The sequence below is a fragment of the Bos indicus x Bos taurus genome, chromosome 2 (assembly GCF_003369695.1).
Source record: "Bos indicus x Bos taurus breed Angus x Brahman F1 hybrid chromosome 2, Bos_hybrid_MaternalHap_v2.0, whole genome shotgun sequence".
Lineage (NCBI taxonomy): Eukaryota > Metazoa > Chordata > Mammalia > Artiodactyla > Bovidae > Bos > Bos indicus x Bos taurus.
Genome location: NC_040077.1, coordinates 6,309,728 through 6,327,467, shown reverse-complemented (window position 1 = coordinate 6,327,467; position 17,740 = coordinate 6,309,728). Strand labels below are relative to the sequence as shown.

Genomic DNA, 17,740 nt, shown 5'->3' with positions numbered 1-17,740 from the left:
CCCGCGGATTGGCTGAGAGCGGCGCCAATCCCACGTTCGCCGGACTGGGCGGGACTGAGGGCGGTGCGCTCCGTGTCTGCCCCGCCCCGCGCGCGCGGTGGGTGAGTCGGGACTCAGCGAGGCCGGGCCTGGGCTCCCGTCCGAACGCTGGCCGGTCCGCTAGTGGATTGTAATTGCCCACTTCGCGCGAGCAAGCAGGTAGTGTCGTGTGGCCAACGGGCATTCATTGTTACATTGTCGTAGGCTCGAGAGCGTCCTCCTTTGACCTCGTCCTGGTCTGGCGCGAGTACAGGGGGCCGGCAGGGGCGCCCCTCCCCCTCTCCACGCGCGGAGCGGGAAGCGGGCGCAGCGGCGCTAGCGGGCGCGCACACGCGGGTAGCGGCCTCCCACCAGCTGCGGGCCTCCTTGGTGTCTGAGCTTTCTTGACTAAACGGTGTCTCAGCCCACTCCTCAGATCCTTTTGAGTGCAGGTCTTAAAGTTTGCCAGGCAGAATTTTACCTCCGGACAGCCATAATTCAGCCTGGCTTTGAGTGTGAGGGTAGGTATCATAATATTGTATGTAGTAGCATCATGCAAGTGGGGCAAGCAAACTTTAAGGTTGACTATGATTTTTACTTATGTCATTCTGGATCTCTCTACACGCAGAAGACGGGTACTTGTTTGCTGAGGAAATAATGGGTTCCAAGAGTTTATTTATTTTGCCGCTCCCCGTGGGTTGCAGGGAGGCTTGTGGAGACCTTGGTTCCCAACGAGGGATTGAACCCGGGCCTTGGTAGCGAAGTGAAATCCTAACCACTGGACCGCCTGGTGGTCTCTGATCTTATTCAAGATAAGAGAGGAAAAAAATCAGATTATTTGTAGTTATCTTTGAAGTTGAATTTTATTACTTTGGCAATACACAGAGTTTATTTGTAATGCTGAAATAACTTTAAGTGGGCATTTCAAAATTGGTGTAAGAGAAGGTGGACTATATATATGCGTGGTTGCTCAGTTGTCAAGTCATGTCCAACCTTCTGTGACCCCGTGGACTGTAACCTGCCAGGCTCCTCTGTCCGTGGCGTTTTCCAGGCAATACTGGAGTGGGTTGCCATTTCATTTTCCAGAGCATCTTCCCTAGCCAGGAATTGAACCCTCATCTCCTGTGTCTCTTGCTTTGGCCTGCAGATTCTTTACCACTGAGCTATGTGGGAAACCCTATATACATATGGGTTTATTATATGTATGTATAATAGCATTTCTATTGGCCCTATGAAACCAGTTGTTTTTTTCCTTTTAATTATTTCATTTATTCTCCCTAAAGTTTATCTATGACTTCTCTGATCTTTGCTTCTTTTTTAGATACATTGTTATGCTTAATTGATTTTCCTGATTATCAGCCCTCTTTTGGGAATGCTTGATTTACCCCTCAGCAAATATGGAAGACTGATTTCTGGCATTCTTAGACAATCTGTGCTGTGATTCGTAAGCCTGATATCCCTTTTCAAAAGATTCCGATTGGTACACATCGGTGCTTGTTCCAAAAGTTATGTTGCTGCTGCTAAGTCACTTCAGTCGTGTCCGACTCTGCGTGACCCCATAGACGGCAGCCCACCAGGCTCCCCCCTCCCTGGGATTCTCCAGGCAAGAACACTGGAATGGGTTGCCATTTCCTTCTCCAATGCATGAAAGTGAAAAGAGAAAGTGAAGTCGCTCAGTCATGTCCGACTCTTAGCGACCCCATGGACTGCAGCCTACCAGGCTCCTCCATCCGTGGGATTTTCCAGGCAAGAGTACTGGAGTGGAGTGCCATTGCCTGGGATATAAAATTAATATACAATCTCTGTTCTCAAAGAGCTTTCAGTCGGGAAGGGACAGAAATAGAATACTTAGAATAATCTGTGATGAGTTTGGGGTTAGAAATAAGGGAAAAGTGCTCTCGGAGTACAGAGGAAGGAGGGTATAATTTGTTGGGGCAAGGATTGGAGCTGATAAGAAAGGCTTCCTGGAGGAGGTTGTACTTGAACTAAATCTAGAAGTATAGTTAGAAGTCATTAGTAGAGAAAGGGAACCTTATGTTCTGAGGAAGGAATCAGGGCTGCTACATTAAGAGAGACGAATGGTATATAGTGTGACTGGTCTAGTGTGTTATTTGGAGAAGAGTAGGTTGAGATTAGAGAGATAGAGGTCCAATTGTTAAGGAGTTTGGATTTAACCTAATAGTTGAAAATCTTTATAAAATTTTAAGTAGGATAGCAACATGATTAAATTATATAAAGAACAGTGTAGGTGGTTGAGATCCCAGGAAAATCTCAATTACCTGGTTATGGCAGTAGTTCAGGGGAAAATTGTTAAGAGGCTGAACAGAGGTAGTACCATAGCTTTAGACAGGAAAGAACTGGTTTGAGAGAGATTTAAACAGTAGGATAGATAGGACTGGGTGGCAGGATGTAGAGGGTGAGGAGAACTTCAGGGATGACTCAAGGTTTCTAATTTTGCTTTGTGAGAATGGATGAACATAGCCTTTGGAGTCAAGCATGCCAAGATATGCAGGTGTGCCTCTGTCACTTAATAGCTGTGTGATCTTGGAACAAGTTATCAAGCTCTTAAATCTTGTTTGTGATAGAGGAATGACAGTATACATAAACTTGTGAGGATTAATTTTGTATGTATTAATATATAAAGTAGCTTATGTAAGCTTTTTTTTTATTATCAAATAAATTCAAGAAGAAGGTTAGAGAAAGATCTGAGATCCCCTTGGGTCATGTTAAGTTTAGGGTGCCTCCCTGTCATCTAAATGATGATATTTAGAAAGTAGTTGGAAATAAGGCCCTGGATTCTAGAAAAAAAGCCTGGTTAGGAGGTACAAGTGGTGTGTAGGGGATAATATGGAGGCCAATTAGAATACATAAAGGAAGGGAGGTCACTCTTCCTAATGTTTACCTTTGCAAGAGGTAAGTGCTGATAAAATTATTTTTTGTGTCCCGCTTTATTAATTTGTGAAGTACTCTGATTACTCTTTTGTTGCATCCGGAAATAATAATTCCCTGCATTCAGACATTGTTCAGATAAAGACACAGGTGTGTTAAGTGAGCCAAGTTCTTTCAGAATGTAGGGTGAGCAAAGGGTCATTCGTGGCTCAGTGATCATAAAGGACCAGGTTATAAATGATACTGAAATTGGGTCTAGAATGGTAGATAGTTTTGCATTAGGAGACTGTGAAGGTGCAAATAGGGTGGTTGCTGGCAAACCAAGATTGACATTTTTGACTGCTGTCAGTAAGAACAATGTGCTAATAAGATACATAACAAAGTTAAGTGGGAGATGTGAAGGGGGAATAAGAAGAGAAGTTCTCTTTTATAAATACCTATTTTGAGGTATCAGTGATGCTGATTGTAAGAAGTGCTTGTCTTGAGAGAGATCACTGTTGGGATGTAGATTTAGATGTGATTCTATACCTGAAGCTTTGGGTTTTAAGGTAGATAAGAAGAGTGTGGAGGGATTATGGAATGCCCATTTTCTGGGAGGAGAGTGAGGAAAATATGAAGAGATTCAAGAGGTATAGGTAGATGATATAATTCTTGAGAATTAAACAGTATCATCGATGTCACATGCTTCAGGGATGTCAAGGAACATGAGTTCTGAGAAAGGGGTTTGATGACGTAAGAGCTCATTGGTGAGCTTGAGAACAGAATCCTATCAGTGGTTGTATACCCTGTTTTGCAAGGTTTTAGAAGTGAGTCTGTGATAGAGAATTGGTGACAGTGAATATAGGTTACTTATTTAAGTTTGGCTTCATAAAGAAAGAAGATAATCATAGAGGTAATAGGGTTGAGGGAAGAATTTTTGGTTTGTTTTTGCTTTCAAGGCCAGAATGACTAGAGGTGTGGTGGGACTGAAGAAACTAGGTGAAATTGTTAGCTTAGAAGAAAGAGACATTAGTCTGAGACTGAGGGAAGAAGAGTGTGTAAACATTTTAAAAAACCAAAGAACACTGTGGTGAGAAGGTAAAGTGTGTGAAAATAGAGATCATGCTGTGGTCTGCCTTGATCTCAGTAGGTAGAAGAGGAGGAAGGTTGGGGTGAATTTAGGGATTGGGGAGCAGGAAATAGATTTTGAAAGAGAAGTTAGAATTAGATGAAGATGATGAGATGAATAAAAAGATTCTGCAGAAAGGGAAGGTTGAGGTGAGGCTAAGTTAATACCCCAAAAGTGTTTTTCTTACATCCTTGAGACTTTCAAACTGAGGAAGCAGACTTCTTAAACCCAAGCCTCATCTGATTTCAAGCTGTGGATTAGCTCCTGTTGGGGTAGTTAGAGGTCTGCTGCGTGTGTTTAGGTAGGGGTGGGGGTGGGATTCATTTATTAGTTTGGAGGAATTCAATTTAGTCCAAAGATCCTGGGATCTTTTAGCATGTATATGCCAAGCACTATAATAAGTTGTATGAAAGTGAAAGTCGCACAGTCGTGTCCTACTTTTGCGATTCCATGGACTGTAGCCTGCCAACACTTAGGTCCATGGAATTCTTCAGGCAACAGTACTGGAATGGGTTGCCATTTCCTTCTCTAGGGGATCTTCCTGACCCAAGGATCAAACCGGGGTCTCCTGCATTGCAGGCAGATTTTTTACCAAGTGAGCCACTAGGGAAGCCCAATGAGTTATATACCTTATTTTTTTTTACTTCGCAGGAGGAGAAGGGGACGACAGGGTTGGATGGCATCACCAACTCAATGGATATGAGTTTGAGTAAACTCTGGGAGTTGGTGATGGACAGGGAGGCCTGGCGTGCTGCAGACCATGGGGTCGCAAAGAGTCGGACATGACTGAGCAACTGAACTGAACTGACTTCTCACCACAGCCATATGATACCATTATTATCTCTAGTTTGTAGATTAGATGATTAAATTTTAGAGTTTAATTTTCTCAACATTTATATAATTATTAGTGTAAAGGCTAAGCTAGAACCAAAGCAGTGTGATTTCAGAACTTGATCTTGTAATCACTACTCTCACCAGGACTGTGCAATAGAACACTAATACAAGCCATATATGGGCTTCCTGGTAGCTCAACTGGTAGAGTTGACCTGCAATGCAGGAGACCCCGGTTCGATTCCTGTGTCAGGAAGATCCCCTGGAGAAGGGATAGGCCACCCATTCCAGTATTCATGGGCTTCTCTGGTGTGGCTCAGATGGTAAGGAATCCACCTGCAGTGTGGGAGACCTGGGTTCAATCCCTGGGTTGGAAAGATCACCTGGAGGGGAGGACATGGCAACCCACTCCAGTATTCTTGCCTGGAGAATCACCATGGTCAGAGGAGCCTGGGGGGCTACAGTCCATGGGATTGCGTATATGTATGCACACGCACTTTTAAATTTTATGGTAAATCACATTAAAAGGGGAAAAAATTAAGGGAAATTAATTTTAAAAAATATTATATATAATCCAGTATATTCAGAATATCATTTAATTTTAATCAATGTAAAAAATTAAATTTATTTACGTATTTTATACCAAGTTTGACATCCAGAGTGCATTAGCACATCGCAATTGGAGTAGCCCTGTTTCATGTGTGAGCCGTCACAGTGGCTGGTGATGACCGTGTGTGTGCTAGTTGCTAATAGTACCATGTAGTTCTGTACCTTTAGACCTGAGGCCAGTCTGAAGCATTAATTTGTGTGACTGTTATGGCAATGGAGCAGCTGACCGTGTGCTGTTTTCCTGACTGACTGGGAAGGCCTCCCGCCCAGTGAGAGCCACAAAGAAACACTGAAAGGTGGTTGTTGACAGCTACTCTCCTAAGACTGGGCTACCCCCAAATTACATACATAGTGTAATTAGAAGTTAATTGTTAGAAAAAGATTTTCAGTGTTTCTGTATATAATGATCATGGTAATGAGAATACTGTATATTTTATATGGCTTTATCATTTACATAACATTTTGTGTGTATTTTCTTATATGATTCTCACAACAGACTAGTGAGGGATTATCCTCATTTATACAAGTAATAAGTTGATTTTGCAGAGGGATTTAAGTAATGGCACTCCAGGGACAGAAAATGAAGAGGAACTAAAAAGCCTCTTGATGAGGGTGAAATAGAGGAATGAAAAAGCTGACTTAAAACTCAACATTCAAAAAACTAAGACCATGGCTTCTGGTCCCATCACTTCATGGCAAATAGAAGTGGAAAATGTGGAAGCAGTGACAGATTTTCTTTTCTTGGGCTCCAAAATCACTGCAGATGGTGACTGCAGCCATGAAATTAAAAGATGCTTGCTTCTTGGAAGGAAAACAATGACAAACCTAGACAGCATATTAAAAATCAGATACATCACAGGTCCATATAGTCAAAGCTGTGGTTTTTCCAGAAGTCACATACAGATGTGAGATTTGGACCATAAAGAAAGCTGAATGCTGAAGAATTGATGCTTTTGAGCTGTGGTGTTGGAGAAGACTCTTGAGAGTCCCTTGGACTGCAAGGAGATCAAACCAGTCAATCCTAAAGGAAATCCACCCTTTAGAATATTCATTGGAAGGGCTGATGCTGAAGCTCCAGTACTTTGGGCACCTGATGCGGAGAGCCTACTCATTGAAAAGACGCTGATGCTGGTAAAGATTGAGGGCAGGAGACAAAGAGGGTGGCAGAAAATGAGGTGGTTGGGTGGCATCACTGACTCAATGGATATGAGTTCCAGCAAGCTCTGGGAGGTATGAAGGACGGGGAAGCCTGGGGCACTGCAGTCCATGAAGTCACAAAGAGTTGGATACATCTTAGCGACTGAACAACAGCATACAAGTGATAAGTTGATTTTACAGAGGGATTTAAGTAAACTTCAGTTTATGTGACTAAAGATGAACACCCAAACCTGTTTTTTTAGACTCTGGTCTGGCGTATTTCTCCATCGTGCTAATCAGCTTTGCCTTGTGCAAAGCAAAATGTAGTTATGAATTGTGAACAGTTAACACCATTCAGAAGTCAGTATATTGACTGCTTCCCAGAAATGCATCTCTCAAAATTCTGTGTAATCTTAGTGGCTATATTCCATTTCTTGCTCAATTACTTATTCTTAAACTTTATGTCACTCTGCTTGTTTACATCTAAGTTGCCTGAGAAAGAATCCTAAACAGAAACCTTTTAATTTTGTTTGTCTTTGGTATCGTTGTTTTGTTTGGACCTAGATTCCATAGGATCCATACCATCATGTGTGCATGTAACAAGTCGTGGTAAATTAAGGGTGTACTTTGGGTTCTCCCCTCCCCCGTTTTATTGTCAGATAAAATCATAACTCTACAGGAACTTGTATGTTGTCAAGCTAGTATTTTTTAATTTATTGAAATGTTTTCTGAAGTTAGGCATTAAAGTAGATGCAAACCCCTCTCCCTGCAGATTTTGTATATATGACTTCCATAGGAGGTTTTTTGTTTCTTTGCAAAAGTTTCATGACAAAGAGTTTCATGGCTTAAACAATTACTGGTAGAGAGATTCGGATGTACAAGTTGGATCGGCAGGTAAAGGACCTTGAATGCCAGCACATGGATTTGAGCTTTATCTTATTTTGGCTTTGGGGAGCCACACGATTAGAAAGATGTTGTAGGCTGAGTAGTGTACAGGATGGTAATCTGATGTGATATGTCGGAGATGTGACTAGTTTAGATTAAGGGTAATTCTATAGTCTAAATTTCCTAACCCTAAAAGAGCTCAGTAATTAAAAGAGATAATTGTAATTCATTGAAATGTATCAATGACTAATGATGTTCAAGAGCCGCTGCCATTAAGGCACATGACTGACATTATCTGCTTATCAGTTGACAGCACCATCTGGTCATTCCTAGCCAGGCAGGTCATATATTACACTTATTGCACAATTGTTCTTACCATTCTTCAATTAGTAACTAGTGTGACTTACCAAATAATATATCTGTGCCTTAGACTTAACAATATGCAGATGATAATGGCATTGATTTTAAAGGATATTCATAAGAAATAAGCAATTTAATACTGTACGTGCTTAACAGTAGAGCCGGACATACAATGAGACTCGTAACCAAACTGCTATCAGTTCTGTTAGGAATGTTTAACAATTTTTATTTTTACATCTCATGGTTTATTTTCTAGCTACTGTGCTGAAAGCTAGAATGAAACAGTTGTCTGCAGCAACAGTTCGCCTGCTTTCAAGCTCTCAAGTAATCACTTCCGTGGTCAGTGTTGTAAAAGAGCTCATTGAAAACTCCTTGGATGCCCGTGCCACAAGCATAGATGTTAAACTGGTGAGTGTTCTTGAGATGCTGCCAACTACCTTTAAAACAAAAAGGAGTTGGACAGATGTTTTCTCCTTACAACTATTACCTTTTTTTCCTTTATATACCAGTAAATTATTTTTAGAACATTAAATCTTTTGTCTTATTTAAGAGTAAATCCTTAAAAATGCATTTTAGTTTAAATCAATATACAGTAACACTAAAGGAAGTCATAAAGGAAAACTTACTCTTGAGGACTCTTTCACATAAATGAACTTAATTTGTCCATATTTTCTGCTATTACTTACCCTTGGTTATATGTGCTTATTTGCTTTATATATTCTCATTTGTATTTTGTTTTTTCTACTTAATTCTCTTTCAGAACTTTGTTGTTTCATAGTTTTCACATTTTTAAATTTAAGTGCTACATATTAAATCATTTGAGTTAATATGACTTATGACACTTACTATGATTTATTGCAATGAGTCTGAACCTCTACCACCTCTATTATAAATTACTAGCTCATGGAGGTAAGGTCTATATTTTTTTGTGTTGTCTATACCTGTTCAGTATCTGGTACATAAATGGTAAATAAATTTGTTTGAGTGAATGTAAGAATGCATTTTTTTTGTAATCTCCTGATCATCAGATATTTATATTATTTCTGGTATTATGGCATTAGCAAGAATACTGATATGAATATCTTTGTAGGAAAAAGACCTTCCCTTTTCATATACATGTACATATATTATATATATGTTATCCCTTTTTATCCTTATAAAAACTATAAATTAGCTACCACTACCCATTTTACAAATAACTAAGGTTCTAAGAACTTTCCCAAAGTCATGTAAGTATGGTAGTAAGTAGTAGAGCTGAGATTATATTCCAGATCTTTATGACTCTAAAACCTTTCAAGATTTTTCGTCAATGCTAGTGGTTCTCACAACACTTGGGTGCATCAGTAATTTTAGTGAGTTTGTTAAAACAGCTATTGGGCCCTAGAATTTCATATTCTAGGTAGGGCCCCAAATTTGTGTTTCTAAAAAGTTTCTGGTTGATAATGAGAAGCATTGTTCTATCCTATGTCAAACTTGTACTTTGATTTTAAATGATACAGTAAAAGCTTTATAAATATGAAAAAATTAAAATGAAAGACAATTCCTTTTTCTTAAACATTTTATACAGTTCAGTCTGATTAGAATACAGTTGATAATACTTAAATAGGATTAGATAATTATAACTGACAAATTTAACATAAGAATCTTAAGCAGGCAAACATAAATCTTATTCTGAAAGGTCTTGGAAGAAAAATATAGTTTTAAACAATAATTTTACAGAGCCAACAGAAGTCCTCTTTAAAAAGGAAATTAGAGTACACATTTTTACATGGTTATATATTTAAGTCTCTTGACATTTATCAGTTTCTGGTTTGTAGAATTTTAAAACAGCTCTTTTGCTCTATATAATAAGATCTGTTTTATTATAGTTTCATATAGTAATAATTGTCCTGAGTATGAATATTTTCATAATTAGTAAATTAAATGTGTTGACATTATTTCAGACATTTAAACAGATGTTTGTATTATTTTACTCAGGTCCCTTGAGTTTTTACTTGTATTTAAAGACTGGCATTTCTATAGTTAATTATTTTTCTATAAAACAAAGTAGACAAGCTATCTCCAGAATCATAATGTTAGATTAAGGGAGAGATAAGAAACTAAATCTTAGGTGACTCTCCCCAGCACCTTGTATTTCTAATTTATCTAAAAAAGAATGATAGAGTATCATATAATTTTAGGTTATTAAAAAGGTACTGTAGTATTTTTAAATAACAGTCATTATAATTGTAGGAAGATTTTTTTTTCCCTATATAACTTGCATTTATGGCCATACACATAAAACTCTGTGAAGTAAAGCTTATGATAGAAGTTTGCTACCAAATTTAAAATGGGTACTCATAGAAAGTGTGATGACCATAGGAATTTATGCTTTGTATTTGCAATATATGCATATTTTTAGTATTAAATTACCCATATTAAGCTATGGTTTGTTTTTCCTCCTCCATTTTCAAATTAAAAACTCACTGAAATTGCTAATTAGGTGTATTTTCTGAGCGGTCTGTTAGGTGACTATTTGCAGAAAGAAATTCAGAAAGTCATAATTAACAGATTTTTATTTATTTATGACTACAATAAGTAGTTCAAGAGAGAAAGTAGTAAAAATCAGATTGAATGTTGATAATTGCTGGGCTCTTGGTGGGTAGAACTGGGTGTTGTTTTGATGGTGATGGTGTTCTGTTTTATTTGGGAGATTATATATACACGAAGCACCCTTCGGCCTTGTCATGGTGAAGGGACTTGGGTAACTCAGTGAAGCTATGAGCCATGCCATGCAGGACCACCCCGGACAGATGGATGATAGGCAGAGTACTTCATGCAAAATGCTGAGCTGGATGACTCACAAGCGGGAATCAAGATTGCTGGGAGAAATACCAGCAACCTCAGATATGTAGATGATACCACTCTAATGCAGAAAGTGAAGAGAAACAGAAGGACCTCTTGATGGGGGTGAAAGAGGAAAATGAAAAAGCTGGCTTGAAACTCAGCATTCAGAAAACTAAGATCTTGGCATCCGGTCCCATCACTTCATGGCAAATAGAAGGGGGAAAAAGTAGAAGCAGTGACAGATTTTCTTTGCTTGGGCTCCAAAATCACTGCAGATGGTGACTGCAGCCATGAAATTAAAAGACACTTGCTCTTTGGAAGAAATGTTGTGACACACCTAGACAGTATATTAAAAAACGGAGACATCACTTTGCCAACAAATGTCCATATAGTCAAGGCTTTGGTTTTTCCAGTGGTCATTTGTGGATGTGAGTTGGACCATAAAGAAGACTGAGTGCTGAATCATTGATGATTTTGAAGTGTGGTGTTGGAGAAGACTCTTCAGAGTCCCTGGGACTGCAAGGAAATCAAACCAGTCAATCCTGAAGGAAATCATCCCTGAGTATTCATCGGAAGGACTGATGCTGAAGCTCTAGTTCTTTGATTACCTGATGGGAAGAACCATGTCATTGGAAAAGGTCCTGATGCTGGGAAAGATTGAGGGCAGGAGGAGAAGGGAGCAGCAGAGGATGAGATGGTTAGATAGCATCACCAATTCAGTAGATGTGAATTTGAGCAAACTCCAGGAGATAGAGGACAACAGAGAGCCTGGTAGCTGCAGTCCGTGAGGTTGCAAAGAGTTGGATACGACTTAGTGACTGAACAACTGCAACAATATATTAAAAGTTCTATATAACTTTGGAGAATATTTCTGGGGAAGTTTAAACATAAATTTAAATGTAAATACCTATTATATGGAAACAATTCAAGGGAACCATGAAGATCATACTGGTATTATTTTACACTGAATCTGAGTCCAAGGAAAACAAGGAACTTGCCCATTGTACCATAAGTAGGAATTGGTAGAGTTAAGAATTTAAACTCTTTAACTTCCTTAATGTTAAGTTTACATGCTCTGCTGTGCTGTGCTTAGTTGCTCAGTCATGTCCAACTCTTTGCAACCCCATGGGCTGTAGCCCGCCAGGCTCCATGACCATGGTAATTCTCCAGGCAAGAATACTGGAGTGGGTTGCCATGCCCTCCTCCAGGGGATCATCCCAACCCAGGGATTGACCCCCGGTCTCCCGCATTGCAGCTGGATTCTTTATCATCTGAGCCACTAGGAAAGCACAAGAATAATGGAGCGAGTAGCCTATCCTTTCTCTGGGGTTTCTTACTGACTCAGGAATCGAACCACAGTCTCCTGCATTGCAGGCAGATTCTTTACCAACTGAGCTACCAGGGAAGTCCTAAGTTTCCATAAGAGACAGATAAATAACAAAACTGTTTCATTTGTGTTACCTTCTGTCTAAATGTGATAATAGTTTATTGTCTTTATATACTAAAAGTATTGTTGAACTTTTCATAGGAAAACTATGGATTTGATAAAATTGAGGTGCGAGACAATGGTGAAGGTATCAAGGCTATTGATGCACCTGTAATGGCAGTAAAGTACTACACCTCCAAAATAAGTAGTCACGAAGACCTTGAAAATTTGACAACGTATGGTTTTCGTGGAGAAGCCTTGGGGTCAATTTGTTGTATAGCCGAGGTAAGGTAATTTGTATTGATCATTTTAGCAGTTTCATAATAACATGGTATTAGAATTAAGAGAAAACTCACCCAGAATTTGGCAGTTTTTTTTTTAACTGTGTAAAATACATGTAACATTTACCATCTTATTGTGTAAAATAGACATCAAATCTACCAGTTTAGTCATTTTTAAGTTTACAGTTCTGTGACGTTAAATGCATTGGCTCTGTTGTGTAGGCATCACCACTGTCCATCTCTGGGACTTTTTCATCATCCCAAACTGAAGCTGTACCCATTAAACAATAAACCCCTATTCTCCTTTCCTCTGTCCACTGGTCACCAATATTCTACTTTCTGTCTCTATGAGTTTGACTGTTTAGGTGTGTCTTATACTTGGAATCATACAATATTTATCTTTTGTGTCTGGTTTATTTCACTTAGCATAATGTCTTTAAGGTTCATACATGTTATAATGTGTATTAGAATTTCATTCTCGTTAAGGGTGAATGATACTCCATTGTATGTATAAACCATATTTTATTTATTCATTCATCTATCAAGAGACATTTGGGTTGTTTCCAGTGTTTGACTCTTGTGAAGATTGGTGTACAAATGTCTGAGCCCTTGCTTTCACTTTTTGGGTATATACCCTGAAGTGGAATCGCTGGGTCAAATGGTTCAGTAATCCCCCCTTATCCCTGGTTTTGCTTTCTGTGGTTTCAGTTACCGCAGTCAACCACTGTCAGAAAATATTAAGTGGAAAAATTCCAGGAATAATTCATAAGTTGTGTGCCATTCTGAGTAGCATGATGAAATATGGTATGGTTCTGCTCTGTCCTGCCTAGGATGTGAATTGTCTGTCTTACGTATCCACACTGCACACAGTACAGCCTTTTAGTCGCTTTCTAGCTGGGTGAGTTATCAGGTCTGTCAAGGTATCATGGTGCTTGTTTTCAAAGGAGCCCTTATTTTACTTAATAATGGCCCCAAAGTACAAGAGTAGTGATGCCAGCAATTAAGATATTCTCTTACTGTGCCTGATTTATTAATTGAACTTTATCTTAGATATGTGTATTTAGAAAAAAACATAGTGTATGTAAGGTTTGATACTATCTGCAGTTTCAGGCCTCCACTGGGGATTTAGCAACATGTCTCCTGTGGGTAAGGGGGACTACTGTAATTAATTTTTTGAGGAATGGCAAAGAGTGTTTTTCAGTGGTAATATATATATATATGAGAGGGAAAAAATGGTTTGATCATCTAATGGCTTGGAAAAGTATTAAAGTTATACAGGTAACTATAAGCATTTCTCAGAGCCTTTACTGTACTAAAGTGCATCGTGAATCTCTGAGGTTGGTGGTTTACAATAGGGACATTTCCTGCACACTTCGCTATGAAGCCCATTTATTGAGATAGCTATCACTGTTAATTCTGTTCTGCTGTGGAACACACTCTGGAAATACTACGCTGGTCAACACAGATAATTGGACTGTGCTCTAGTGATATGTAGAGAAGCAAATGGCAACTCACTCCAGTATTCTTGCCTGGAGAGTCCCATGGACAGAGGAGCCTGGTGGGCTACAGTCCATGGGGGTCACAAGGAGTCAGACACAACTGAGCAAACACTCAGTCACTCACTAGAGATGTGCAATGGCTTGGGCTAAACCCTAGTTAGAATTTTCCTTTCCTGACTGCTGGATGTTTTCAGTGTATATAAACCCTTCATTCAGTTGATGTCTGACCCACCGCGTTGCATAGTATCAATTCTGTGTCACTGCCTCTTCCCTAGATCTCACAACTGGTTTTTGGCAAAGCCCATCTGGAACCTTATCTTGAGAGAGTCAGTTCCTAGGCAGGTTGATAAGGAGTCTAGGGGTTCCCAAGGAGAGAGGGATCTGGAATTCTCAAGGAGGAAGAAAGGACAAACTTTTTTTCTTTCTCCATATTCCTTAGGATTATATAACAATAATGTATCTTGCCTAAGGATAGTCTCTGGATTAAACCTTCTGTTATCTTAAAATGTAAATTATGGGAGTAGGTCTGATGAGGTCTTTACAACCTCCAGACATTCTTTGGATGCATTGGAAAGTATATAACTTCATTGTTAACACTAGCAAGCGGGTACTCTTTCTGCCGCCTTCTGATGTCTATGTCAGAAGCTTTCTCTATCTCCTTTATACTTTAATAAAACTTTATTACACAAAAGCTCTGAGCGATCAAGCCTCGTCTCTGGCCCCGGATTGAATTCTTCTCCTCTGGGGGCCAAGAATCCCGGAATCTTCGTGTGATTCAATAGCAACCTTTCAATCTCTCCATCTCCATGTATATCAGTTGTGTTTGATCACTAGTTGCTTTGTGCTGTACTGCTCTCTTCTGTGTTCGGGTCTGTTTTACAGTGTGATTGTGTGCCAAGGTGACTGTTTTACATGGTAATTGTGAGGGTCTCCTTAGCTACCTGCTTTTGCCTGGTGGCCATGTATCCTTTCATTTGTGCTGACTGCTGTTTGGGTGAGCATGCTCAGGTGCAGTGAAATGATGGGACTTGTCTCAGAAAAGTGGCAAAGATATGAGATATTGCTGCTTTCATTGTCTATTTAGTGATCTAGTCTCCCCAACAGTGACCCCTTCTCCAGGCTTCTCCGTCTTCCCTCAGCCCTTCCCTTAGAGTGTTTGCATAAAGTAGGTTTTCTCCACTTTTGGTGGAAAGGTCCCATCTAGGTATTCACTCTTTAACTTCAGGGCTCTGTAAGCTGATGCCTAAGAAAGAAAAAAAAATTGTGGGTTGTGGAGGACAGGAGTTTAAAGGGTGAAGTTATGCTGTTCTAGCTCAGAGGACCTTGCTTATTAGAATCCAGATGTTCAGACATCACTAAAGGAGAAAAGACCTTGTCATTCCTTAAGTGTATACTGTGTAAAAATCTTTATCCAAAATCTTGCACACCCTGTGCTTTCTCTATCTTTCTCAGCACTTGTTTTATTTAGAGTTTGCTGAGTCTCCACAATTTACTGGCCATTGCCCAATTTTATCACCGTAGACTGTACGTTGGAATCTATAGTCCTGAAATCTTGTAGAAAGAGTCTTTTTTTTTTTTTTTAATTGGGGTGTGATTTGTACCAGAGAGGCTTTGAAGCTCCCAGTACTAAATACTGCTGTTTGAGTTCTCAGGGCTGTTTTAAAAATTGTATTATTTACTTGAGAGTAAAGTATTTGATTTTCTAACTGTGTTGTCCAAATTTGGCAAATAGTTGTTAAGCTTTATTTTGACAGGTATTGTTAAATAATATATTGTTCAGCCTTTTTGTATTTTCTATAAGATGTGTATATTGGCCTTTCAGAACTGAAGTTGGTCATTATCAACTTTGTCTGCTAGGTGGCAGTACTATACTTAGTCTTTTAAAATACACTGTACATAAGTCATAATTTATCCAAATCTTCACTGTAGTTACAATTTTTGATGGCAGTTTGGCAAGTCTTTATCCAGTGGTACTCAGCATTGTTTTTTCATTTGATTACTTAAGCCCACTTAGTATCCAAATTTATCGTTTGATCTCTTGATTCATTTTTGAAGTATTTGAATGTCTTGAGTATAAATACTTAAAATAATTTTGTTCATCAAAATTACAAAAGGAGTAGAAGAATTGTCAAATTATCACAGTGATAGAAAACTATAAGCTTTAAAACATTATGTTCAATTTACATATTTTAGAGTCCAAAGTTTATCTTAGAAAATATTCCAGTATTTTATAGAATATTGTTAAGTCTTATAAGTCTTTGGGAAAATTACACATAGATGTGTGTGCGTGTGTGTGTCAATTTTTATGTATGTATACTTCAGATCAAGATTTAGACCATTATCAGCACCCCTGAAGGCCTCTCTCATTCCTGCTTCCAGCTAGTATGCCTCAAAAGGTAGTGGCTCTTCTGATCTGTATCACAGAGATTAGTCATACCTGTACTTGAACTTGATCTAAATGGACTCTTACAGTATATACTCTTTGGTCACAAATGTTTTGATGATTTAGATTCTTTCTGATACAGAGGTTTCCGGTATTAGTAGTGGACCCTTACCCACCGTATACAGGGCAACCTTGTAAAGGCCCTGTTCTGATTCAGAAACAACTCTGCCATGCTGTTTCTGCTCCAGAGTGCCCCCTGGGGCCTGCCAAGGCCTGCTGTGACTGTGGCACAGCCCCACTTCTCTTTCTGTCTTGCCCCCACAAATGATCGTCTCTGGAGCACTCCCCAGTGCTAGTCTCCATCTTAGTCTTTTATGGTTTAGTCTCCCTATATTTTTGATAAGAAAATGAGGTTTTCTGAAGCCAAATGCCAGGTTTTCTTTTCTTTTTTAAAAATTTATTTATTTTAATTGGAAGCTAATTACTTCACAATATTGTAGTGGTTTTTGCCATACCTTGACATGAATCAGCCATGGGTGTACATGTGTTCCCCATCCTGAACCCCCCTCCCACCTCCCTCCCCATCCCATCCCTCAGGGTTATCCCAGTGCACCAGCCCTGAGCACCCTGTCTCATGCATCGAACCTGGACTGGCGATCTATTTCACATATGATAATATACATGTTTCAGCGCTACCTTCTCAAATCATCCCACCCTCACCTTCTCCCACAGAGTCCAAAAGTCTGTTCTTTACATCTGTGTCTCTTCTGCTGTCTCACATATAGGGTCATCGTTACCATCTTTCTAAATTCCACATGTATGTGTTAGTATACTGTAATGGTGTTTTTCTTTCTGACTTACCTAACTCTGTATAATAGGCTCCAGTTTCATTCACTTCACTAGAACTGATTCAAATGCATTCTTTTTAATAATGCCAGGTTTTCTTAACCCAACTTCAAAACAGTCTAATAATAATTCAGTTAAAGTTTATTTATCTACTGTATGTGAGTGGTTTAGTTCAGAGGAACTGTGCACAGTGAAGTAAATGGAATATGAAAATTGTGATCTCTTTAGAGACACATAATGTATCCATGGCAAAGCCAAAAATTCATTTATAATTTCACACCTCTCAGTACTGGGTTTTCCACAGTACCTCATGCTGCTTTCTTACTAGCATGATTAAAAAGGTATTAGTAAGTTTAAAAATGCCTCATATTAAAATAATGAATATACTCAGGTCCATAGTGCTCAATAGAGATTTTATCAAGGAGTAGTCAAGTTGAAATGTATATCGGAGGCTTCTGAATACTATTTCAGAAACATAGTAATATATAGTTCTTAAAGTCAATTATATTTTAAAATTAAAACATTATTTAGGAAGACAAATTAATGAGTGCTTTTCTGGGGAAGAATACTACGTTTTAAACAATACACTTCACCATTCAGAAAGAATTGAAATTGCAAGTATAGAAGTTACATATTTATTTT

General features: G+C 38.9%; 1 protein-coding gene across 3 annotated transcripts in view; it reads left to right on the top strand.

The window, feature by feature from the left end:
* Positions 1 to 17,740, top strand: part of PMS1 (PMS1 homolog 1, mismatch repair system component) — a 131,029-nt gene that overhangs the window by 20,484 nt on the left and 92,805 nt on the right. Inside the window, exons 1-3 of one of the 3 annotated variants that reach the window (XM_027555522.1) lie at positions 64 to 198; positions 8,094 to 8,245; positions 12,192 to 12,374. In XM_027555522.1, the coding sequence (XP_027411323.1) occupies positions 8,114 to 8,245; positions 12,192 to 12,374 (315 nt within the window). In that variant the 5' untranslated portion in view covers positions 64 to 198; positions 8,094 to 8,113. Of the gene's footprint in view, positions 1 to 63; positions 199 to 411; positions 540 to 8,093; positions 8,246 to 12,191; positions 12,375 to 17,740 lie in introns of those variants that run through there. The other 2 variants (XM_027555530.1, XM_027555512.1) reach the window with 2 other exon arrangements.